This window comes from Muscardinus avellanarius (assembly GCF_963383645.1).
Source record: "Muscardinus avellanarius genome assembly, chromosome: 7".
NCBI classification, from domain to species: domain Eukaryota; kingdom Metazoa; phylum Chordata; class Mammalia; order Rodentia; family Gliridae; genus Muscardinus; species Muscardinus avellanarius.
Genome location: NC_137793.1, coordinates 32522255 through 32547432, shown reverse-complemented (window position 1 = coordinate 32547432; position 25178 = coordinate 32522255). Strand labels below are relative to the sequence as shown.

Below are 25178 nucleotides of genomic sequence, written 5' to 3'. Positions count from 1 at the left end.
CAGTACCACCAAAATAAATAAATAAAAATAAAAATAAAAAATGCACATAGATTAAAATGTATATAAAAACAAACTTTTACAGGACTCATCTATAGACCCCAGTTAGATCCTCCAGGTAAAACAAAGAGAACTTCACAAACTAACCAAGCTCTATTGATACAGACCCAACAGGAAACCCACTTAGCTGAACAAACTCACTAAATCAGTGGATGTCCGGACAATTAGGAATTGACATTAACTCTAAGTCAAAAGTAAGAATAATTAAACATAGGAGTGAGTCAAGGCTTGTATAAAATGAGGGTGGAGACTTAGCAAGGCTATTTTGACAGTTCCAAGGTGAGCTGACTGGCAGAGGGAAATGGTCCTTCCTCCTGTGGCTTCACAGAGGAGGTGGGGCTTGGCAAGCCTGAAGGAGGAAAGCCTTCCATCAGGAAGGAGAAGCTAAATCAGCATTTAATGCCAGTGAGATGTACCTCAGTGGGGACACTCAGTGCAGTGTTTCCTACAGAGGCTCAGTGACATGCACATCACCCAAGTCTATGCCACGGTCCCCATGCCGGCCTCTTCCAGTCAGCTGCCTGTCTTCCACATTCCACTGCTTGCTTCTACATCATCTCATTTCTCTCCATTCCTTCTACCCCCATCCTGGGCCAATTCCCCATTCTTCTGGGAGTACCGCCTTCTTCCTGGCTTACTAGCTCCAGATTTATCTTCTTGTGTATATGCTGGTATTTATACCCACTGTGCCATGTTCTCTTCTTATTTACCTTCATTGGTATGGAGCTTAGCACCTCTATGGCAATCCTGTTAATCTTTTATAGTGGAAAAAAAAAACTAACAATGAGCTGGGTGTGGTGGCATACACTTGTTATCCCAGCATTCAGGAGGCTGAGACTGGAGGATCGCAGTTCGTGACAGCTTATCTACTTAGTGAGGCCCTCTGCAATTTAGTGAGATCCTGTTTCAAAATAAAGAATAAAAAATAGTATCAGGGGTGTAGCTTGCAGGTGAAATGCCTATGGATTCTATCCCCAGACCTGCAAAAAAAACCCTAATAATATGTGAATATCTACTGTTAAGTTGGACAGTATAAAATTGCTTTTTGTGTAAGATAAATGTAATCAACATCGGTTTTATAGGGTTCAACCTAATATCCACCAGGTGCATAGCTTTGCATTATGCACTGTATTATCTCATTTCATCTCCATAATATTCATGTGAAGTAACTATAATTTTACAGATAAATTGAGTTCAGGAAAAAGTAAATAGCTTATATAGATAGCAGATGACAGACCGAGCCTCAGTCCCAGTTCTAACTCTTAAGCATTCTGGGTACTGTTTTTTGTTTTTTTGTTTTTTGTTTTGTACTGAGAATTGAACCTGAGGGCCTTCTACCTCCAAGCTACACCCTTAGCCCTATTTTATTTTTATTTTGAAACAGGATCTCACTCGGTTGATGGGAGTCTCACTACTTGCTGAGGCTGTCCTCAAACCTACAATCTCCCTGTCTCAGCTTCCCAAGTACAGGGATTACAAGCCTGTGCTACCACAGCTGGCGCTATCTTCTTATAATAACTTCTATCTCTGTCCTGATAGCTTGCCCTGCTCTCTGAAACTTTCCTTGAACAAACCTCACCTCTCCTCCTAATAGCTTTTCAGAGTTTCCTCCTAATTGTACATCTCCAGTGTCTTTATCATTGCTGTTAGCAGAAGTAAAGAACATTAGCCTACATAGACCTTCACATCCAGCCCTGGAACTTGTGGTGGCCATTAATATGCTGACCAGCCCATTCACATTCAAGCAGGTCCAGAGTTTCGTAGTCCTATTCTTCCCAAAATGCTGCCTCACAAATCATCTCTCCTTACCCCCTTTTAATTCTTTACTTGGTCCTGTTCCTGTTACTTTTTTTTTTTCATCTTCATTTCAAAATTGGAGTATTAAGATCACCTGGACCCAGCAATTACACTCCTGGGTAGATGTCCAAGAGAATTTAAAACATATTTTAACACAAAGAATTGTACAAAAATGTTTATTGTAGCCAAAAAGTGGAAGCAACTCAAGTGTCTGCCAGCTGCTAAATGGATAAGCAAACTGAAATGAAATATTCTTCATCCATAAAAAGAAAACAAGCATGGGATCGAGGGAGGGGGAAGGAATGGGATGGGGGCTGGATGAGGGCTAATTGGATGATGTGTGCTTGTATATCCTCTCAAGTCTTGTATTCCAATGTGATGTATAATTACAATGCGCCAATAAAAAAAAGAAACAAAGTACTGATACATACTACAATATGGATAACTCTTAAAAACATTATACTAAGTGAAAGAAGTCAGATATAATAGGTCACATATTGTATAATTCTACTTACATGAAATGTCCAGAATAGATAATTCCATAGAGAAAGTAGATTAGTGGATACCAGGAGTTGGAGTAAGGGGATCTGGAACTAACTGCTAATGGTTATGAGGTTTCTTTGAGAGTTAATGTAAATTTTCTGGAATTACCAGTGATGGCTATATAACATAATGAATATACTACAATTTAAAAAAACCCCACTGACTTGTATACTTTAATTGGCGAATTTCATGTTGTATAATTTATATTTCAGTAAAACATATATATTTTGGTGGTACTGGAGTTCCTGGAAGCCCTTCTACCTTAGGGCTACACTCCCAGACCTATTTTATATTTTTTATTTGGAAACAGGGTCTCTTAAGCCAGCGAGGCTGGCTTCGAACTTGCATGATCCTCCTGTCTCTGCCTCCCAAGCGTGGGGATTACAAACATGCACCACCACGTCCAACTTCAATAAAACATTTTTACTCACCTATGGTTTGAATCATCCAACTTTTCAAAGTTTTTCATCTGTGAAATTTGGGTCATGGAGTAAGGGTCAGTGTAATAAATTGTATTGTGATGGTCTTGGTTCCATGGTTGCTGCTTGCTACAGTCCCTCACATGAACGACTCTGGGTCCAAAATTATTATTTTTAATATCAAGGTCGACCAGGGAGGAGCCAAGCAATTCTCCTGTCCTCCTGTAGCCAGCACCTTTCTTTTATTGTTTAAACAAAACAAAGGACAAGGAGGGCAGAAGTTAAGCTTAGGATCACAAGGTAAGTTTTAGGGAAAGGAGAACTCAAGCTAGGTTTAGATAGCAGGCACTGGCCAGGTTAAGGGAGGGTCAAGGTAAACATTTCAGGGGGAATAGGAGGTCGTCAACGTCCAGCTTTCGGTCCCATCCGGTCCCAGGAAGTTTGTCTGCTTGCAGATAATTACCACTTAACTTGTACTGTGTACATAGCCAAGCTGGTTCGAAATGGTGACAAAAGAGGGTGGTGCCCAGCTTGCTTATAACAACCCATTCTCATAGGAATTATCTGGTCCCAAGAACCGGACCCAGTCCCTCAAGACAGCTTTAATCGATTCAGAGGGGATACATGACCTAATTACCTTCCATGGGACTCCACTTCTTAAAGGTTCCACCACTTCAATCCCTTCACACTGAGGACCAAGTTTTCAACAGTGTGGCCTTTTTTATTCTAGCATATTGAAAAATGAAGTAAAAGGAGATTTACCTGCAATACAGTTACTTATATTCCTACCCAGAACTAGGCTTGGTGAGCATACAATGGAAAAGGACCTAAGCTGGGAGATTTCTTAGAATAAACCAGGTGTGGTAGTATATTTCTCTAAATCCAGCTATTCAGGAGACTGAAGCAGGAAGATCACTTGAGCCCAGGAGTTTAAGACCAGCCTGAGGAACACAGCAAAATCTTGCTTTTTTAATAAAAGTAACAGGTAGACAAAATTTTAATTCTATACTTAAGAAAGTTGACTTTGATGAACGTAAAGATGTGCAGAAGTAATACAACGTAGACTGCAGAAATTCCCAATAAAGAGAAAAAAGCCAATAGTTTGGGAGATCCCAGTAGGAAAGAAATTTACTTAGGGGCCTCAAAGAAGAATCCATGGAGGTAATGGCATTTGAACCAAAGATCAGGAGCAGGTAGAGAACACAACAAAAATTCTAAGATCTTAAAGAACAAAAACTATTAGGACAGAGCTTAGAATATGTTTAAAGAGATTATAGAAAACACACTAAGAAAGTACTAAGGCCAAATTCTGAAGATCTAGTAATGTCAGGATTTTTATTTTTATTTATTTTTGTCCTGGAAATTGAACCCCAGGACATTCTATCTTCAAGCTATACTTCCAGACCTATTTTATTATTTTTTTAATTTAGAAACAGTCAGCCAGGTGTAGTGGCATACACTTGTAATCCCAGTACTTGGGAGGCTGAGACAGGAGGACTACAGATTCGGGGCCAGGCTCAGCAACTTAGTGAAGTCCTCGGCAACACAGTGATGATAGGTCGGGTGCCTTCTTTCCCCCACAGGACCCCGCAACAGGGACAGGAGGCTGAACCCTGGAAGCCAGAAGTGGAGATATCACAAGACTCCAGGTTGTCAAGACTCCAGGCATCGCGAGGCAGACTCTAGAGGTCACAAGACTACAGATGTCGTGAGAGGACGGGCATTCTAGCCCCACCCCAAGACCCGGCTATCTAATTGACTTCCTCTCTGCCACTGTGACTCTAGCAACCGACTAACTCTGCTGACCATGTGGGTCATCAGTCCCTTCCCCCACAGGCGGCAGACCTGGCCTGAAGGCACCGGGTTTGATTAAAGCAGCAGTTTTTGATAACCTGGCTAGTGTTTACCTCCTTCGCGACTCCCCAGCTCAATTTCAATGTTACAAGTGAGACCCTGTTTCAAAATAAAGAATGAAATAGGGTTGAAAGTATATCTCAGAAGTAGAATGCCCCTGGTTTCCACCACAGTAACATACACGCACGCACACGAAACAGAGTCTTGCTAGGTTGCTGGTTTTGAAATTTCTTTTCTTTTCTTTTCTTTCCTTTCCTTTTTTTGTGTGGATCTGGGGGTGGAATCCAGGGGCATTTGATCTCTGAGCTACACCCCCTGTCCTATTTTTATTCTTTATTTTGAAACAGGGTCTCACTAAATTGTGTAGGGGCTCACTTAGTAGCTGAGGCTGTCCGTGAACCGCAATCCTCTGGTCTGAGCCTCCCAAATGCTGGGATTATAAGCGTGTGCCACCATGTCTGACTGGTTTTGAACTTTCAATCTTCCTGTCCCAGTCTCCCAAATACTGAGATTACAGGCATGTGGCACCACTTTTTTTGTGTGTGTGGTTCTGTGATCCTCCTGTCTCATCCTCCCAAGTACTGGGATTACAAGTGTGTACTACCACAATGGCATGCCCTAGAGCAAGGAGAATGAATAAACTACCAATACTCACAGCAATCTAGATTAATATTATGAACATAATGTTGAATTCAAATCTCGTCCTGACTTCTGAGCAGTGTTAGAAGTCAAAAGGTTTACCGTTGGGCAAGTGGGCACCTTTGTACATAGTGCTAAATGGGTCCAGTGTCTCAAGGCTTTATTATGCTCTATAATAAAGAATGTACTCTACTTTTCAATAAAGTTCATCTACAAAGTTCAGAGTCTCAGCAACTGTTTATAATTATACATTCCACAGTGTTTATAATATAGAGAGGCCAATGTTTACAATGTAGAGATGTCAAGGAAGGCAAAGTAAAGTTCATCCAGAAAGAAAAGTGCCCTTAAACCTTTCTGGTGTGCAGAAGGGACATTTCAGTGAAGATTCTGGTATTTTGAGATTCAATGGAGTTGACATCCTATGGACCATTGGTGTGAATTTCTGACAGACAACCCAAAAAGACACAGGCTGGAGCCAAAGAATGCACAATGAAGTACCAAGAGAAAGCTGGGTGCAGTGGCACATGCCTGTAATCCCAGTACTTGGGAGGTTGAGACAGGCTGATTAAATTTTTTTTTTTTTTTGGTTTACTGGGGTTCCTGGAAACCCTTCTACCTCCAGGCTACACTCCCAGACCTATTTTTTATATTTTTAAATTTGGAACCAGGGTCTCCTAAGCCAGAAAGGCTGGCTTCGAACCTGCGCGATCCTCCTGTCTCTGCCTCCCAAGTGCGGAGATTACAAGCGTGTGCCACCACGCCTGGCAGGCTGATTAAAATTTTGAGGCCAGCCTGCAGTAATTTAGCAAGACTGCTTCAAAATAAAAAAATAAAATAAAAATGGACTAGGGGCTGTAGCTCAGAGTTAAAATGCCCCTGGGTTCAATTTCCAGTACCGTAAATAAATATAAAATCTAAACCTGATAAAAATTTCCGTGCAGAGGTTGTGATATCAGGGCCCACAGGTGTTGGACCCATAATGTATATGAAGGAAGCAAGCTGAGGGGTTCCTTTGCAAACTCAAGGCAAGTACTGGGGAGGCTTTAGGGATGGAGGATCAGGAGGTTGAGGTAAGAAGGAAGGGCATAGGGAGGCTGGCAGGCAGTCATCTCTGTGCTCTGGCCATTTCTGCCATGAAGGATTTTGGACAGGGTTGTAACATATTCTGATTCACCTAGAGACGCTAGGTCTCCTAAGCAGTATTAAGCTTCTATGTCAATAGTGTAAGGGAACTGCCATGAAGGTTGTTCCCGTGTTGCCACTTGCAACCTCCACTTGAATGATTTTTAAATCTTCCTCCATCTCTGCACAGAAATCTCTTCTTGGCTCTTAGAGGAACTCTCACCTCCCACCTGGGGCCCAGCAGCATCTGGAACACTCTGATCCTCATAATCCTTACTATCGGAAAATATTAATGACTTAATCTCCCAGGCTTGCCCCTGCTCCTGTGTGGCCTTCTCAGTGAGATTTACAGACAAGACCCAGAGGAGTCCAGATTGGAGCAGAGCACATTCTGACTCAACTTGCCACAGTCTGCAGAACTGCTCTCAGAAGGCCTCAGTCTCAGCCTCTCCACAGAAATAGCCAGAGTGACTCCCAGCCATGAGTGAGGTGACAGCAGAGGAGGTGGAGAAGTTCCTGGACTCCAATATTGGCTTTGCCAAGCAGTACTACAATCTCCGCTACCGGGCCAAGGTCATCTCAGACCTCCTCGGGGCCAAGGAGGCCGCCGTGGACTTCAGCAAATACCACTCGCTGAGCAGTGTGGAGGAGAGTGAAATCATCTTTGATCTGCTTCGGGACTTTCAGGAGAATTTACAGGCAGAGAAATGTACCTTCAATGTCATGAAGAAGCTGTGCTTCCTCCTGAAGGCAGATCGCATGAGCCTGTTCATGTACAGGACCCGCAACGGCATCGCAGAGCTAGCCACCCGACTCTTCAATGTCCACAAGGATGCTATCCTTGAGGACTGCCTGGTGATGCCTGACTCGGAGATCGTCTTTCCTCTGGACATGGGCGTTGTGGGCCATGTTGCACACTCCAAAAAGATCGCCAATGTCCCCAACACAGAAGAGGTACTCTCCCCCATGAGAGAGGGCAGGAGGCATTAGTCCCTGGGGTTTGGAATGAAAGTGGTTTGGGGAGCTGCTGGCCACCAAGACTGGGCTGGTGATAACATGGTGCCTCTATTCATTAGTATATAACTTTTATTTTGAAAAAACTCAAATTTAGCAAAGGAGTTTAAGTATAAAAGTTGTATATTTTCATCTAAATTTACCAATAATTAGCATCTGGCCACATGTGATTTCTCTCTCCAATTTTCTGACCCATTTGGGAGAAAATGTAGATATCATGCTCTTTTTTTTTTTATGCAGTACTAGGGGTGGAACCCAGGAGCATTCGACCTCCCAGCTACACCACCTGCCCTATTTTTTATTCTTTATTTTGAAACAGGGTTTCACTGAGTTGCAAAGAGCCTCACTAAGTAGCTGAGGCTGTCCATGAACTGCGATCCTCCTGTCTCAGCCTCCCAAATGCTAGGATTACAAGCATACGCCACCATGCCTGGCTGATATCATGCTCTTTTGTTCCTAAATAATTAATTCACTCTATATTCCTCCTCCTCCTCCTCTACCTCCTTCTCCTCATTCTCCTCTTTCTTCTTCTTCTCTTGGTATTGAATCCAGGGCATTCTGTCTCTGAGCTATACCTCCAGCCCTATTTATTTATTTATTTATTTATTTATTTATTTATTTATTTTGTTTTTGTGGTGTTGGGGATTGAGCCCAGGTATATTCTATCTCTGAGCTATACCCCCAGCCCTATTTTTATTCTTTATTTTGAAACAGGGTCTCACTAAATTGTGGAGGGCCTCACTAAGTAGCTGACGCTGGCCATGAACCTGTGATCCTCCTGTCTCAGTCTCCCAAGTACTGGGATTTCAAATGTGTGCCACCATACCTGGCTTATTTTTAATTTTGAAACAGGATCTTGCTAGGTTACTGAGGTTGGCCTTGAACCTGGGATCTTTTTGTCTCCCAAGTACTGGGATTACAGGCATGTACTACCAGGTCCCATTTCACTCTCTCATTTTTAACAAGGATATTTCTTACATATCTATAGTACAATGATAACATTCAGGAAATGCAACATTGATAGGACACTATTATCTAACAAGCAGTTCATATTCAATTTGGCCAATAGTATTAACCATGCCTATCTAGGTCTGTCTCTTTAATCTACTTGAATATGAAATAGTCCTCAATTTGTCATTGTTTTGCATGGCTCTAGTGTATTTGAAGGTTGACCAAATATTTTGCAGAAACATTCTTGCATTTGGCCTTGTCTAATATTTTATGATTGGATCCAAGTCTTGTGTCCTTGACAGGACTATCACTGAGATAATGTTTTTCTTTGGGCTTTATATCAAGAGGCATGATGGTTGACTTTCTTGTTGATGGAATTGTTAACATTGGTGACTTGGTTAAATACTCTGTTTTTAAGAGTGCAGTGGTCCACAGGATTCTGCTGGTAGTTCTGACAAAGACCTCTTTGATCACCATATGCAAATCACTTCCTCTCTCTGGACACTTTTAAAGGCTGAAGTGCAGTTGTTCACATGGCCATCTGACAAGGCCAAATCCCATCCATTCTTCAGATCTCAACTTAAAAGTCACTTCCTCAGGAAGACCCTTCCTGAGCCCCCTGTTTTAGTCCCCTTCCTGAAATCATTTATCACAATAAGCTCTGGGACCAAGGACCATGTCTGCTTTATTCACCAGAATTGATTCAGGATCCAGCACACTGTGTGGCACAAAGCAGGTGGTCAGTAAACACAGCATGAAAGACTCACAGTCAAGTAATATGCAATCTTGTTTTAATCCCTGTCTCATCCAGAAGAATGTTTGCCCCATAATGGCAGGCCCATGGTGGGTCTCATCTTCTGTTGCACTGGTCAAGCCAGGAGCCTGTGTTCAGCTATTTTCCAGTTTCAGTCCCTGGACATTTTGTGACTTTGTCCTTGCCTTATTTCTTTCCTTATTTCAGATTAAGTTAAAGGAGGGAGTGGGTCAGAGATCATATTATCTAACTGCTTTATTTAACCATTAAGGAAACTAAACCTTGGAGACCTGCAAAAGGGGCCTGCTCAGCTGGGCATGGTGGCGCATGCTTGTAATCCCTGTGCTTGGGAGGCAGAGACAGGAGGATCGCGCAGGTTCAAAGCCAGCTGTGCTGGCTTAAGAGACACTGTTTCCAAATCTAACAAAGTATAAAAAATAGATCTGGGAGTGTAGCCCGGAGGTAGAAGGGTTTCCAGGAACCCCAGTACCACCAAAAAAAAAAGGGGGGGCCTGCTCAAAGTCACCAAAGAGTTAGGGGCAAGCCAGGACTTCACTCCTACTGATCAAGCCCCAGCTCAGACCTCTGAGGGAAACATGCTGGGCAGACTCCCTACATCTATCAGCATTCTTGTAGCTATAACCTAAAGATTGATCATGCAGTTTAGAGGAAAGAAGATTTATTTTCTTACAGTTTCAAGTTTAGTCCATGTGATTCTGAGGGTTGAGGATCTCAGGACATGGCAGTGGGAGGTGGAGGGAGAGCATATGCCCAAGCTCTTTATATCATAGAAGAGGTTGGAAGCGAGAGAGAGTGAGAGTAGGGGAGGAAAAGCCATCTATAATCTCCAAGGCCACACTACCAGGGACCACCTCCTCCAGCCACACGCTGCTGGCCTATTGGATACGACCCAGGTAAACCCATTACAATGGATTTATCCACTTCTGGGATTATAACCCTCATGACTCATATCAACCCTGAATATAAATAAATGAGCTCTTTAGGGGACATTTTATATCTAACTATAACACTACCTTATTGGCATCAATCTCTCTTTGGGCATCCAGGGTGAGGGCCTTTCTTTCAGGAAGCTTCATCCAACTGGATTGGAGTCTGTTTCCCATTCAATTTTCTCCAGATTTTAATTGTAGCCTTATAAGCAGCCATGGTGGTACACATCTGTAATCCCAGTATTTGAGAGGCTGAGGCAGGAGAATCACAGGTTCAGGGCCAGCTTCAGAAACTTAAGTAAAATCCTCTTTCTAAATAAGCAATAACAACAACAATAATAAAAGGGCTGGGGGTGTATCTTAGAGATAGTAGAATGTCTCTGAGTTCAATCTCTAGTACCAACAAAAACAACAACAACAAAAAATTGTAGCCAGTATGGATTGTCTTACCCACTTCACCTTCATAACAATCTTATGTCATAACTCTTATTAACTCTGTCTTATAGATGATGCAACTGAAACCCAGAAAGTTTAAGTATCTTGCAGAGGATCACACAGATAAAAAGTAGCAGACAAAGAATTTAAACCTAGGCACTCTGGCCTTTAGCCTTTGACTTTACTCCTCTGCTATTCTCTACTTCCTCCTTATCTATAATTTGAAGGCTTGAAGGCTTTCTAGAAAGGTTATTTCTAATCATAGAGCGGAGTTACGATCTGATGCTTTGATCGGATCTGAGTGTGACTCATGTCACTTTCTAAGATTATGGCCTATTCTTTAGCCTATCTGGCTGATATCCCAAAAAGTGATAGCAGCTACCTCAAAGGGTTAAAGGAGAGAATTATTTCTCATCTAACAGTTCTTAGCACACTGTAATGGCTTGCATAGACAGCTCTCCTATTCCTTGTTATTATTACTATTTTTGTTGTTGTTGTTGTTCAGAATTTTTCCTAAGTGACAGATGCTGCATGAAATTCTGTGTGTAATATGGAGAAGAATCTAGTTTTGCCCTCCCGGGGCTTTTAGCCTAGATTCTGTTGGTGGGAAAACAGAGAACAGAGGTGGTGAAAGAATCTTCAGACTCTGGCTTTCTGTGGTTAAGGATTTAGGAAGGTTCTCTGATTCCAAAGATCCAGGGTTTGCTGAACCTCTGTGTTAAGGGATAGACTGATGATGCCTCCTGTTCAGCCCTTCAAGTTTACCCTAGAAGCCACGCCTACTCTTCCCTGGAAGCCTTGATGTCTGGGTGAAGTCACTTCAGGCCAGCAAGCCTTACTACTCAGGATTTATGTGTTGTTTCTTCTGTCCTCCTTGGGAAAACTTACTCAGTTCTTGGCTTTTGGTAAGATACAGTCTTGGCTGCCAAATAGTAACTAGAAGTTGGGTGGAAGAGAAAGAAGATGGTGTGGACTAGGGATGGGTTGGCCCTGAACAAGCACCAAGTCAGACTTTTAGCCATCAGTGCCCACAAAACCCAAGGCAAGTTTACAATCACTGCCATTGTTAAAATGTGAAACCAGGAGTTTTCCAGTGCTCTAATAACCTCTCTCCCTTCCCTTAGCAAATTTCTACTTATCCTTGTGCTCTCCTTATGAAGATTCAGGATTAGGATTGAAAATATATATACCATTTACATTTGAGTTTTATATTAATAAAGAATAGTATTTGGTATAAATAGGCTCATGCAATATTTAGGACATACAACTAAAAATGATACATTATTCATCTGAAATTATTTATTTATTTTTGTGGTACAGAGGGGTGGAATCCAGGGGTTTTCTACCTCCGGGCTACACTCCAGCCCTATTTTATAATTTATTTGGAAACAGGGTCTCACTAAGTTGCTGAGAGCCTCACTAAATAGCTGAGGCTGGCTTCAAACCTGTGCGATCCTCCTGTCTCAGCCTTCCAAGTGCTGGGATTACAAGCATACGCCACCATGCCCGGCTATTCATCTGAAATTAAAATTTAATTGGGCATCCTGTATTTTCACTTGTTAAATATGGAAACCCTGTTTACCCTTAGATATTTAATTGTGAATTAAGCTATAATTCTTTCTCCTAGAGAAAAGCTCAGGAGGCTGTCTCTACCTGCCTCATTCTCCACTGGTCCCTGGCATCTTGCCCAGTGACTGGGACAGAGTAGGTACTGATTGTAGGTGACTGAGTGAAGGAATAAATGCAGCCTCTCTCCAGGACTTCCTTGCTGAAGGCGGAACCCTAGAGGACAGTCATTCTAAGGCTCACAGTTCACCCACCCAGTAAACTGGACAAGAGAAACCTCTAGGAGGACCCGATTCATCACTCTGATTTCACCAGAGGGGAAATTGAGACTCAGAGGGGCTTAAATTACTGACAATGTACAGAGTAGCTTTTTTTTTTTTTTCCTTCAGTACTGGGGATTAAACCCAGGGGCATACTACCTCTGAGCTACATCCCAGCCCTATTTTTTATTTTGAAACAGAGTCTTGCTAAGTTGCAGAGGGCCTCACTAAGTAGCTGAGGCTGGTCACAAACCTGAGATCCTCCTGTCTCAGCCTCCCAAGTACTAGGATTCCAAGCGTGTGCCACGATGCCCAGCTCAGAGTAGTTCTTAAAGCCAACCACATATTTGGATGAAGCTCCTCCATTAATCAACCTCAGCCATCTTCCTTTCCTATCCTTCCACTCTAGCTTTGCTGAGGTTTCCCCTCCATTATCTGGAGTCCCTCTGGTATTCCTAATAGTTCCTAGTTTGGGCATATTAGAGAAAACATATGTCCGTTTTCTTTCTGTGCTTGGCTGATCTAACAACATAATGTTCTCCAGGACTTTCCATCTTTTTTGCAAATGACATGATTTTGTTCTTTTTTTATAGCTGAGTAGAATTCTATTGTGTGTATTTCCTATAATTTTGCAATCCATTCATCTGTTGATGGAGACCTAGGTTGGTTCCATATTTGGGCTATTATGAATTGTGCTGCTATGAACATGGGTATGCATATGTTACTGTAGTTCTCTGACTTCAGCCCCTTTAGACAAAGACCCAGGAGTGGTATAGCCGGATAATATGGTGGGTCCATTCCCAGTTTTCTAAGGAATCTCCACACTGATCTCCATAGCGTCTGAATTAGCTTGCACTCCACCAACATTGTAAAAGAGTTCCTCTTTCCCCATATCCTCACCAGCATTTGTTATTTGATTTCTTTATGCTTGCTACTCTGATTGGGGTTAGATGGAATCTCAGGGTAGTTTTGATTTGCATCTCCCTGATGGCTAATGATGTTGAATATCTTTTCATGTATCTATTGGCCATTTGTTTTATTTAATATATTTTTATTGGTGCATTGTAGTCAAACATCACAATGGAATACAAGACTTGTGAGGATATCCAAGTACACATGATCCAATTAGCCCTTATCCAATCCCCATCCTATTACCTCCCCCTCCCTCAATACCATGCTTGATTTAGTGATTAGCTTTGATATATTTGTTTATGTACATCATGTGTTTTAAAGAGATTCCATCTTCCCCCCATCCCATCCCCTCTGATTGGTCACCTTAATTGCTCCTCCATAGGGCCCTTTCTTCAACCAGATTTCCTCCTATTGCCCATTTCTTCCTAGTTTTTGCATATTAGGGAAAGCATCTGATTTTTTTATTTTCTGTGATATTTCTCTGTGTATGCTGCATTTCAAGTTCCGATCCCACTCTTGAAGGCCCCAGCACTGGCCTGGCCACCCAGAAGACTCTTATCCCAGCCTTGCTGGCTCCAGCACCAGCCTTACCTTATGCCAGGCTCTGATCCTGGCCTCAGAGGCCCCAGCGCTGGCCTTGCCTTAAGGCAAGCTCCTATCCTGGCCATGCTGGCTCCAGCTACAGCCTCACCTCATGACAAGCTCCAATCCCAGCCTTGTTGGCCCCAGCACCAACCTTTCCTCATGGCAGGCTCCGATCCCAACCTTGCTGGCCCCGGCACTGGCCTCACCCCTCAGCAGGCTCCGATCCTGGACTCGGAGACCCAAGCACCAGCCTTGTCTTGTGGCAGGCTCTGATCCCAGCCTCGCTGGCTATTGGCCATTTGTATCTCTTCTTTTGTGAAGCATCTCTTCTGAGGTTAATTAATGTAGGAGCTACATCTGAATATGTGTAAAAGAATTAATATAGCATGGTTAACCTGGACACTCATTGTTGGGAGGGGGGAAGGGGAAAGAGGGGGAAAGAGAACCAAGCACAGTCTGAATATATGCCATTTTTAATATGTTCCACATAAAAATAAAAAAAACAAAAAATTTTAAAATAAAGTTAATCTTTATTGACATTTTGTCAATTTTTATTGATAAAAACTTTTAAATAAAAAATTTTAAAATAGCCGGGCGTGGTGGCGCACGCTTGTAATCCCTGCGCTTGGGAGGCGGAGACAGGAGGATCGCGCAAGTTCGAAGCCAGCCACGCGTGCTGGCTTAGGAGACCCTGTTTCCAAATAAAAATGTAAAAATAGGTCTGGGAGTGTAGCCCGGAGGTAGAAGGGATTCCAGGAACCCCAGTACCACCAAAAAAAAAATTTTTTAAATAAAAGAAGCCAATCACAGGACAAGTTCCTTTCTATCTGGAACCCCACATTACCTCCCATTCTGTGGAGTTCTACCTCATATTATGGATTCATGTTTTGCATGATACTCCACTAACCTGGAAAAACCCAGTAAGAACAACTCATGTTATTGGTATACCCAGTCAATGCCTGACACAGACATAGCTCAGTAACTATGAATGAATCAATGAATAAACCAGGAAGTGAATGAATGAATGGAGTGGCTGTGCCACTTACCTGAAAGGGAGTTGTCTAAAAAGAAAGAAGATGACAATTCTTTGTGGCAGGGCTGATGTGAGTGGATGAGATAATATATGTAAATTGTATAGGCCTGGTGCATCATTATTATTCAATAAATAGTAGCTCTGAGGGGACATTGGGGAATCAGGAATAAGAAGCAGGGTTGCATTGCATTTTTTTTTAATTGGTGCACTGTATTCATACATCATAGTGGGATACAAACTTTTGTAGACATACATGCACACATTGCCCAGTCAGCCCCCACTCGAACCCCACCCCATTCTCTCCCCATCCCTCCTTCCCATGCTTGGCTTAGTGGTTGACATCTAGTATTATAGCAATTTATCCAAAATTAAAAATGATAATCTCACATAACAGTTTCATTTGTCTGATACCAAGCTTTTGATGACTTAAAGATAACATTTCAATATTTCTTTTTACTTTCTTTCTTACCAGAGAATATTTTTTTCTATTTTTTTAGGTGAAACTATCATATATTTATATATTTATTTTTCAGAAAAAAAATCTATCCTAATATGGAAAATGGACTCTAGATACCCAAAACGATCTTGAAAAAGAACAAAGCTAGAAGATATATATTTTCTGATTTCAAACCATATAAAGCTACAATAATTGAAACAGTGTAGTACTATTCTAAAGGCAGATATATAAACCATTGGAGTTAAACAAAAGCCTAGAGCTAAATTCTTCCCTATATCGTCAAGTTATTTTTGACAAGGTTTCCACGAACATTTGGTGGTGGAAATAATAATCTTTTAACTAAATATTGTTGAAACATAATAATTACATGGAAAAGAATAAAGTTGGACCCTTTCCTAATCCCATATACAAATATTAACTCAAAATAGATAAAAGACCTAAATATAAATCTTAAGACTATAAACTTTTAGGAGAAAATCTGGGTCATAAAACCTCACAACATTGAAATTGGCAGTGATTTCTTGGATATGATTTCAATGGCACAGGCAACAGAAGAGTATACAAACTCCCTAAAAAATAAAAAAAAATATTGTATATCCAAAGACAATGTAAACAGAGTTAACAGTTACTAATAGAATGGGATAAAATATTTCCAAATGTTATATCTGAAGGTATATTAATATTCCAACTAGAAATCCTAAAAATTAACAACAATAAAGGCAAACAATACCATTTAGAGATAGGTAAAAGACTAACATAAATAATGAATCTCCGCAGATAACCAGTCTTAGTTGTCTGTTGGATGGAAACTCTTGTTTCTCTGGTTCTGGTGTGTGTTACCTATTTCTTCTTTGTAGTTAATCTCTTTGACTATTTTCTCTAGTGCTGGTTTTGAAGACATAAATTCCTTCAGTTTCTGTTTGTCATGGAAGCTTCTTATTTCTCCATCTAATTTGATAGAAAGTTTTGCTGGGTAGGAAATTTTTGGCTGGAAGTTGTTTTCTTTCAGAGTTTGGAATATGTTACTCCAAGCCCTTCTGGCTCTCATGACTTGGTTTGGGAAGTCTGGAGTGATTCTAATTGGTTTGCCTCTGAATGTCACTTGGCCCTTTGTTTTTATTGCCTTTAAGATTCTCTGCTTGGCTTCCACATTGGTCATTTTGACAATTATGTGGCGTGGGGATCCTCTTCTCCGATCCTGTCTAAAGGGAGTTCTATAAGTTTCCTGGACCTGTGTATCAACCTCTTGCTCTATGTTTGGAAAATTTTCTGCTATTACTTCCTTGAAGAGATTGTTGATCCCTTTGGTTTCACTTTCTTTTCCCTCCTCTATTCCAATTATTCTTAGGTTAGCTCTCTTAAAATGGGGCCATATTTCTTCAATATCAGATTCCTGCTGTCGGATATTTTTTCCTAGATTAGAAACTATGCGTTCATTTTTGGAATGATCATCTTCTAAGAGCGAGATTCTGTTCTCCATGTGGTCTAATCGGTTGTTTGTACTTTGAATTGAGGCCTTTACTTCATTAATTGCATCCTTTATCTCTTTTTGGCTCTCTCTGAGTTCTTTTCGAAGCACCTCTATTATTTCTACAGTTATTTTCCTGATTTGATCTTCTAGAAATCTCTGATTTTCTGTTTTATCGGGTTCTGATGTTGTGGGGTTGTGGGCATTCATTGCTCCAGTATTATTCCTCTTTCCCATGATTTAGGAAGTTTGTGCCTTCTCTGGGTTCTTCCCTTGGGTCACTATGACTTCACTTAAGGTGTTCTGGATCTCGAGTCTGTAGTATCTCAGACCCCACTACTCCTTTACTGGGTTGTATCACAGAGTCTCCGACCCAGGGAGTCGATAGAGGCTGCTTTAGACTGTGGGGGGTGCCAGTTTGGGCGTTCTCCTATGGTGTGATATCACTGCCACCGCCCTTCCCCCACTGGGTCAAGTCCCAGGGAGTACAGTACTGGGATTTCTCCTCTGTGGCCCGCAATTTGACTCACTGTTCTTGAGTACGCAGATGTAGCTGTACTGAATTCGGTGAATTCTCTGCTGCTGCCGCCGGTGGCAATATGGCGCCGCTGCTACGCCCTCGGCCGTGAGGCTGGCATATTTTTTCTTGGTTTTGAGTTCCACTCTGAGTCCCTGCAGCGTGTGCTGAGCTCAGCCACTGGTAGCTTTAGATGCTTCCTGCACCGAAAGATCCCGCCTGGCTGTTCTGCAGCGGCTCACCTCAGCTTGCTGTAGCCATCCGGTGAAGTCGCCACTGCCACCGGCAGTATGGCGCTGCTGCTGCCACATCCTCGGGCGTGAGGCCGGTGTATCTGCTCTGTGGCTCTGAGCTCTGTTCTCAGTCCGCTTTCTCTCTGGAGCCTGGTGATTTTTTTATTTCTCTGGTGATGGTGTTTTCTGGCTATGAAAGGCGCTGATTTTGTGGTAATGGAGATTAGTTGTTATCGGGGCTCTTAAGCCCCGCTTTTCTTGGTCGCCATCTTCCCGGAAGTCCTTGCATTGCATTTTAAAATCTAAACTCTTTGCTGTAGCCTCCAAGGCCCTGCTGGATCTAGCCCCGCCCACCTCTCTAACTTCCTCACCATCCATTCTCCCTCTCCCTCTCTATACTTCAGGTACCCTGATCCTTCTGTCACTCAGATCTACCAGGCTCATTTCCCCATCCCAGCCTTTGCATTCTCTCACTCCTTGGAATGCACTTCCCATCCTGGATCCTTTGATCTTTCAGCTCCCAGTGGGGCAGTATGTCCCCAGAAAAGCTTCCCTGTCCACCATGGTTAGTACAGTGGCTTCTGCCTGCCATCCCTTCCCTCACGTCCTACAGCATCACCCAGTTTACTTCCTTCAAAGCAATGTCCACACACTGGAGGGACAATCCTTGTTATTTACTTATTTTTTGTCTGTCTCCTCCATTTAAAAGCTAGTGTCACCAGGTCAAGAGTCCTTCCTTCTTTGTTGTGGCTCCAGGGTCCAGAGTAGTGCCTGGCATATAGAAGGTATTCTGTTACTAACTGAATAGCTGGACGTGGTGGTGCACGGCTGTAATCCCAGTACTTGGGAGGCTGAGATAGGAGGATTGCAGGTTCAAAGCCAGTCTCAGCAACTTAGCAGCTTAGCAAGACTAAGCAACTTAGCAAGACTCTGTTTCAAAATAAAAAATAAAATAGAGCTAGGAGTGCAGCTGAGAGGTAGAATGCCCCTGAATTCAATCCCCATCACCAGGAAAAAAACAAAACAAAACAAAAAAAACTAACTCAGTGACTGAATTACCACATTTTTCCTAGCTGGCCCTCTGATTCCTGGGCTTTAAAGTTCTAGCTGGGTGTGGTAACGCATGCCTATAATCCCAGTACTTGGGAGGCTGAGACAGGAGGATCACAGGTTCAAGATCAGCCTCAGCAACTTAGTGAGGCTCTCTAGTAAGATCCTGTTTCTAAATAAAAAAGGATAGTCAAGCATGGTGGCACATGCTTGTAATTCCAGCATTCGGGAGGCAAGGCAGAGACTCTGAGGTTCAAGGACAGTCTTAGCTACTTAGTGAAGGACTTGGCAACTCAGTGAGACCCTGTTTCAAAAATAAAAGACTAGCCAGGCGTGGTGGCACACGCTTGTAATCCCTGTGCTTGGGAGGTGGAGACAGGAGGATCGCTCAGGTTCAAAGCCAGCCGCACTGGCTTAAGAGACCCTGTTTCCAAATAAAAATATAAAATAATAGGTCTGGGAGTGTAGCCTGAAAGTAGAAGTGTTTCCAGGAACCCAGTACCACCAAAAATAAAATAAAATAAAAAAATTAAAGACGAAAACAATAGGGCTGGGGATGTAGCTCAGAGGTAGAATGCCCCTGGGTTCCATCCCCAGTACCACAAAAATATATAAATAAATAAAAATTAATTAATTAATTAAAATGATAAAATAGGTCTGGGGTTATAGCTTGGAAGTAAAATGCCCCTGGATTCAATCCCCAATCCACAACAAATGAACAAACAAACAAATGGTTTTATCTTCTGCTCTGATCACCTGAGGTTTTACGATATGGTTATTTGGAACACTTTACATACTGAACACCGGGTTGACAATAATTGTGTAGCTAGAGAACTTGTGAAGGAGTTTTAGGGCTGAGAATGCAGTGGAGAAGAAGATTCTGGTGGATTTGTACATCTAGCCTGGCATGTCGGTGCATATCTGTGATCCTCGTGTTGGAAGGCTGAGCAGAAGGAGCACATGTTCAAAGCCAGCCTCAGCAAGTTAGTGAGACCCTGTTTCAAAACAACAACAACAAAAGATTTAAAAGAGGAGATAGATACGTTGGCGCACGCCTGTATTCCCAGAACTGGGAGGCTGAGACAGGAGGATCACAGATTCGAGGACAGTCTCAGCAAGTAGTGAGACTCTCACCAACCTAGTGAGACCTTGTTTCAAAATAAAAATAAGCCAGGCGTGGTGGCGCATGCTTGTAATCCCCGCGCTTGGGAGGAGGAGACAGGAGAATGGCGCAGGTTCGTAGCCAGCCGCACTGGTTTAACAGACCCTGTTTCAAAAATATAAAAAAAAAAAATAGGTCTGGGAGTGTAGCCCGGAGGTAGAAGGGCTTCCAGGAACCCCAGTACCACCAAATAAATAAACAAACAAACAAATAAATAAATAAATAAATAAATAAAAATAAAATAGGGTGGGAGGTGTAGCTCAGAGGTAGAATGCCCCTGGGTTCAATCTCCAATACCAAAAATAAGCAACCAAACAAACAAACGAGAGTTGGGGATGTAGCTTGGAGGTAGGACATCCCTGGATTCAATCTCCAGTACAAAAAAATAAATAAATAAATAAGAGGGGGGAGCGAGCTTCAGATGAGCTTCAGATGTAGAGTGAGGCCCAGGTATCCCCCAAAAGAGGCAAATATCACAGAGCTGAACTGTGCACAGGGAATGAATCTGAGCATGCCCTACCCCCACCTGTGCTCAGGAATTCATCAGTGTCCTTAGAGAATGACACAGAAAACTCTTCTTGGCAAATGCCTCTTTAGAGATTTTCCCTAATCCGCAAATGCTAATTCAAGCAGAGCGATACAGGCTTCTCCTAATTCCTTTACCCTTCACCTGGGTTGAAAGGCTTCCCTAACCACAATGCTATTACCCACTTTCTTAATCCGATGCTACCAGGAAGAAATTTAAAACTGCGGAGCATCGCACTCAGAATTTCTGAATCATGGCAAAGATTCTGTAGACTTCGTTTTTGAAAAGTTCTGTGAATTGGAATGGAAAAACATTTCCATTCCCAGAACAGCATGTGCTGTGCGTGTTTGGGCTGACTCATGTCCCAGGCAACAGATACCGAAGAAGCTCACTGTGGTAGTAGGAAACAGGAGGGTGGATTCTTTCACATTTAAGACAACAATCTAGGGTCTGTCTCTCCATTCTGCCCACACAGACTGCACCAGTCTACACTGGCCTTCCAGGCTGCTTTTAGTGTGGTGGTGGTGGTGGGGTGTGCCTCTGAATTGCCACAGTTCAAGTACTACTGTTTATCTGCAAGTGGCCTGAATCTTAGACATCCCGTATTTCCAGTGCATGGCATAGGCCTGATACGTAGTGGGGCTTCCATCAAGATGTGGGTATCCATTAGACTGACTTTGTGGTGCTAGAATTGAATTGCTAGAAAAGTTGAAAATCACATATCCTTTTGTTCAGTGACCTGGATCTCAGTCCAACCTTATTCAGATTCTCATAAGAGGCAGCAGAGCTGAATACAGGTTCCAAAGCCACACAGTCTCCCACCCCACCATAGTAACAGTGGCTTTGAGTTACAGTCCCCTCTCTGTAAGACAAAGTAATGCTACCCATGTCATAGGTTACTGGGAGGCTTAAAATGAAATGATGAAGCCAGATGTGATGGAGCATGCCTGTAATCCCAGTGCTTGGAAGGCTGAGATAGGAGACTTGTAGGTTTGAGGCCAGTCTCAGCAGCTTAGTGAGATCCTTTTGTCGGATGTCCCTAGGTTCAATCCCAAGTACCAATAAATAAATGAATAAACAAATGATGCAGATCAAATGACAATACCTGCAAGCGAGTGTCATCATGCTCACTCATTGCTCTCACTCATGTTTCTATCTGGGGCTTCATTGTCCTGACCTCAGAAAAACCTTCTCTACCCTCCCTCTCCAGTCAATTCTCCCTTTTATCGCCCTCCCATCCCTGGACCACAGCGCTTTGTACAGATCTCCTCCATAGCCCTCAGTGGCTGGTGCCCCAGGCCTTCTCATGCGCGTGCATGGAGGCTTCCATCACAGGAATCATCTCTGGTCACCTACCCTTGCCAAAGGAGAGTAGATGGAAATGTCTTTATTCTCTTTGTCAACAAGGGGCTCCAGGTTGTTTTATTGTCCTTGCTCTTCATTTGCCTACCCATGCTTGTCTTTGCCTTCCTTCAGGATGAGCACTTTTGTGACTTTGTGGACAACCTCACGGATTACCAGACCAAGAACATCTTGGCTACCCCCATAATGAATGGGAAGGATGTGGTGGCCATAATCATGGCTGTGAATAAAGTAGAGGAACCCCACTTTACCAAGACAGATGAAGAGGTAAGGATACTTTAAAAAGTGCTGGGGTGGCCATGCTGGCAATTCTCCTGGCTCGTGAAGTTTCCTATTTCTTGCTATTGGGCCTATCTCATTTTTCCCATCTCTGAGACAGAGGTTTGGTTTGATATTTTCTGAAGCTGAGATAAGATAATGCTTAAGACATTGGGTTTTGAAATCAGAGTTGGAGGGGTAATGCCTCTTCCAATATCTCGCTGTTTGACTTGTGCAAGTCACTTAACTTTTCTGAACCTGTTTACTTTCTTGTTTGTAAATTAGAGATTTTCTTACAGTATCTTCTGAAAGTGGTCTTGTGATGACCAGGTAACAGGCATAAGTGATTAACTACAGGGACATCAAATTCAATAACTAGTAGCTATTTTTCGTAATATACCCCTATTAATATAAACATTCTATGTTCTGTGGGTTTTATACTCATAGTACAACATTTTATGAGTCTACCTTATATGATCCGTCTGCTCAAATTGCCTCTGATGAAGATTTGTAAATATTCAGAATTCTGTTGACGGTGGAGGGGCTGAAGGAGAGATTCCTCCTTCTCATTTGCTTCCCCTGTGCTGTTGATTTGTAGATCCTTCTCAAGTACCTCAATTTTGCAAATCTAATCATGAAGGTGTTTCACCTGAGTTACCTGCACAACTGTGAGACTCGACGTGGACAGGTAAGGGATTGACTCTATGGAATGGACTGGACAGGTCCTTTGTTGTGTGTGGTACTAGGGATGGAACCCAGGAGCCTTTTATCTCTGGGCTATACCTCTAGACCTATTTTATATTTTATTTGAAAAACAGGGTGTCAGTAAGTTGCTGAGAGTTCACTGAGTAGCTGAGGCTGGCTTCGAACTTATGTGATCCTCCTGTCTCAGCCTCCCAAGTACTGGGATTATAAGTGTGCACCACCACACCCAGCTTTGAACATATCCTTTTTTTTTTTTTTTTTTTTTTGCGGGTCTGGGTATGGAACCCAGGGTATTTGACCTCTGAGCATCAGCCCCTGTCCTATTTTTTATTCTTTATTTTGAAAAAGGGTCTCACTTAGTTGCAGAGGGCCTCACTAAGTAGCTGAAGCTGTCCACGAATCATGATCCTCTGGTCTCAGTCTCCCAGATGCTGGGATTACAAGCGTTCATCACCATGCCTGGCAGAACATATCCTTTTTTAAAAATACACTTTTATGCCGGGCGTGGTGGTGCACGCTTGTAATCCACACGCTTGGGAGGCAGAGACAGGAAGATCGCGCAGGTTCGAAGCCAGCCTTGCTGGTTTAAGAGACCCTGTTTCCAAATAAAAAATATAAAAATAGGTCTGGGAGTGTAGCCCAGAGGTAGAAGGGTTCCATTCCCAGTACCACACACACACACACACAAAAATACACTCTTATTGGTGCATTGTAATTATAGATCATAATGAGGTCCAGATGATGGGAACATACGTGCACAGCACTTGATGTGTTTCCCTCTGGATCCCGCCCCGTTTCCCTCTCCCTCCCTGCTCATGTTACCGAGATTGGCATTGATAGTTTTGTGTCCACACAGCATTATCTGGATATGTTCTTCTTCTGAGGCACTGATGTGGTCAAGGCTGGCAGGGCAGATGGTAGGAAGCACTGGGGAGTCATTTTAGAGTCTCTTGCTAATATTCCCAGTGTTAATAAGCTAGTGGATATTTGTAAAGTTGTATCCAGAGTAGTTATACATACAAGTTTTCAAGTCAGCTTGGAATTGAATCCCGGCTCATTAACGAGCTCCTAGACCCTGAGCAAGCACCTCAATTAGACTTTCTAAGCTTCAGTCTCTACATTTGAAAGATGGGGATAATTATGGCACCACCCTTAAAAGATTGCTATAAGTAGTAAATGAGATAATTTATAGAGGGCTGTAGTACACTGAACAATTAATGTTTGTTAGTACAATTATTATTTTTTTTACAGTGCTAAGAATAAAATGTAGGGCCTTGTGCATGCTAGGCAAGCCCTCTGTCACTGAGCTACCTCCTCTGCCCCTTGTTATTATGATTTTTTATTAGCAACCTATGAGATAAAAGAATTGGAAAGATCTGAACCCAATGTAAGCCAGTCAGTTACTTGACCTTTCTAAGGTGCAGTTTCTCCATCTATCAAACTTGAATAATCATCCTATCCTATAGTTACTTGGTTTTTTGTGAGAGTTAAACAAAATAAGCTCTAGAGAACTTGACAGAATTGTTATTTTTCTCTAGCCAAGTGAGCTACTGCTTTTTGCCTCAAAAACTCAAAATACCTTTTTTTTTTTTTTTTTTTTTTGTGTGTGTGTGTCTTCAGATACTGCTGTGGTCTGGAAGCAAAGTCTTTGAAGAGCTAACGGACATCGAGAGACAGTTCCACAAAGCCCTGTACACGGTGCGGGCCTTCCTCAACTGTGACAGATACTCTGTGGGTCTCTTAGACATGACCAAGCAAAAGGTGAGAAGACCTCAAGGACACATATTTCCAAGAAAAGTTTAAATGGACCTACTGATTGAGTCTTACAGAGTCTCGTCACAAATTCTGCTGTAAAGGGCAGAGGAGGGGCCGGTTTGCATGGCTGTGAAAGGAGAGAGAGGCACGCTGGCCTTTACCAGGGAACAGGTCGTCTAGAGCGCAGCCTGTAAAGGGGGACGGTAGTTATACATTCCATGCTCATTTGGGAAAGAAAGCATAAGCAAGAGGTTGAGAGCGATAAAGAAGTGTTTATATAGGTTGAAAGTCCAGAAGGAGTTGCCAACTTCAGGGATTCTCAGGAGATGTGCTGGAAGTTGGGCATAAACCTTTCCTATGGCCTGTCTAGGCCAGGGCTCAGTTGGAGGAGAGGCAGAGTGGGTCCCTCAGAATACTCGAGCAGGATTTGTAGCCCAAATGGCAGCTAAAGAAGCAAGGCAGTGGGACCCAAAGCAAGGTTCCCCAGCTATGGTCCCAAAGCAGCTCTCCATTCCTCTTTCTTTATCCGTCTACCTCATGGGCTGGTTTTCTGCTATGGAACAAAGTTTCTGGGTTATCAATTTAGCATTTATAGATTTATCATTTCTTATCCCAATGAAAGTATAGAATTCTTGAGCCAACCTACCTACCTTCCTTCTTTCTTTCTTTCTTTCTTTCTTTCTTTCTTTCTTTCTTTCTTTCTTTCTTTCTTTCTTTCTCCCCCCACCCCCACCAACGCCGTGGTCCTGGGGATTGAACCCAGGGGCATTTTATCTCTGAGCTTCATTTCCAGC

The 25178-nt window shown here is 42.5% G+C and overlaps 1 protein-coding gene across 2 annotated transcripts in view; it reads left to right on the top strand.

Moving 5' to 3' along the window:
• Positions 1-6911: 6911 nt before the first annotated feature.
• PDE6A (phosphodiesterase 6A) overlaps positions 6912-25178 on the top strand; it is a gene marked incomplete at both ends in the record, with an annotated part of 84786 nt that continues 66519 nt past the window's right edge. Inside the window, 4 exons of one of the 2 annotated variants that reach the window (XM_080698205.1) lie at positions 6912-7385; positions 21781-21933; positions 22523-22612; positions 24250-24390. In XM_080698205.1, the coding sequence (XP_080554331.1) occupies positions 6912-7385; positions 21781-21933; positions 22523-22612; positions 24250-24390 (858 nt within the window). The remainder of the gene's footprint in view (positions 7386-21780; positions 21934-22522; positions 22613-24249; positions 24391-25178) is intronic. The other variant, XM_080698206.1, reaches the window with a different exon arrangement.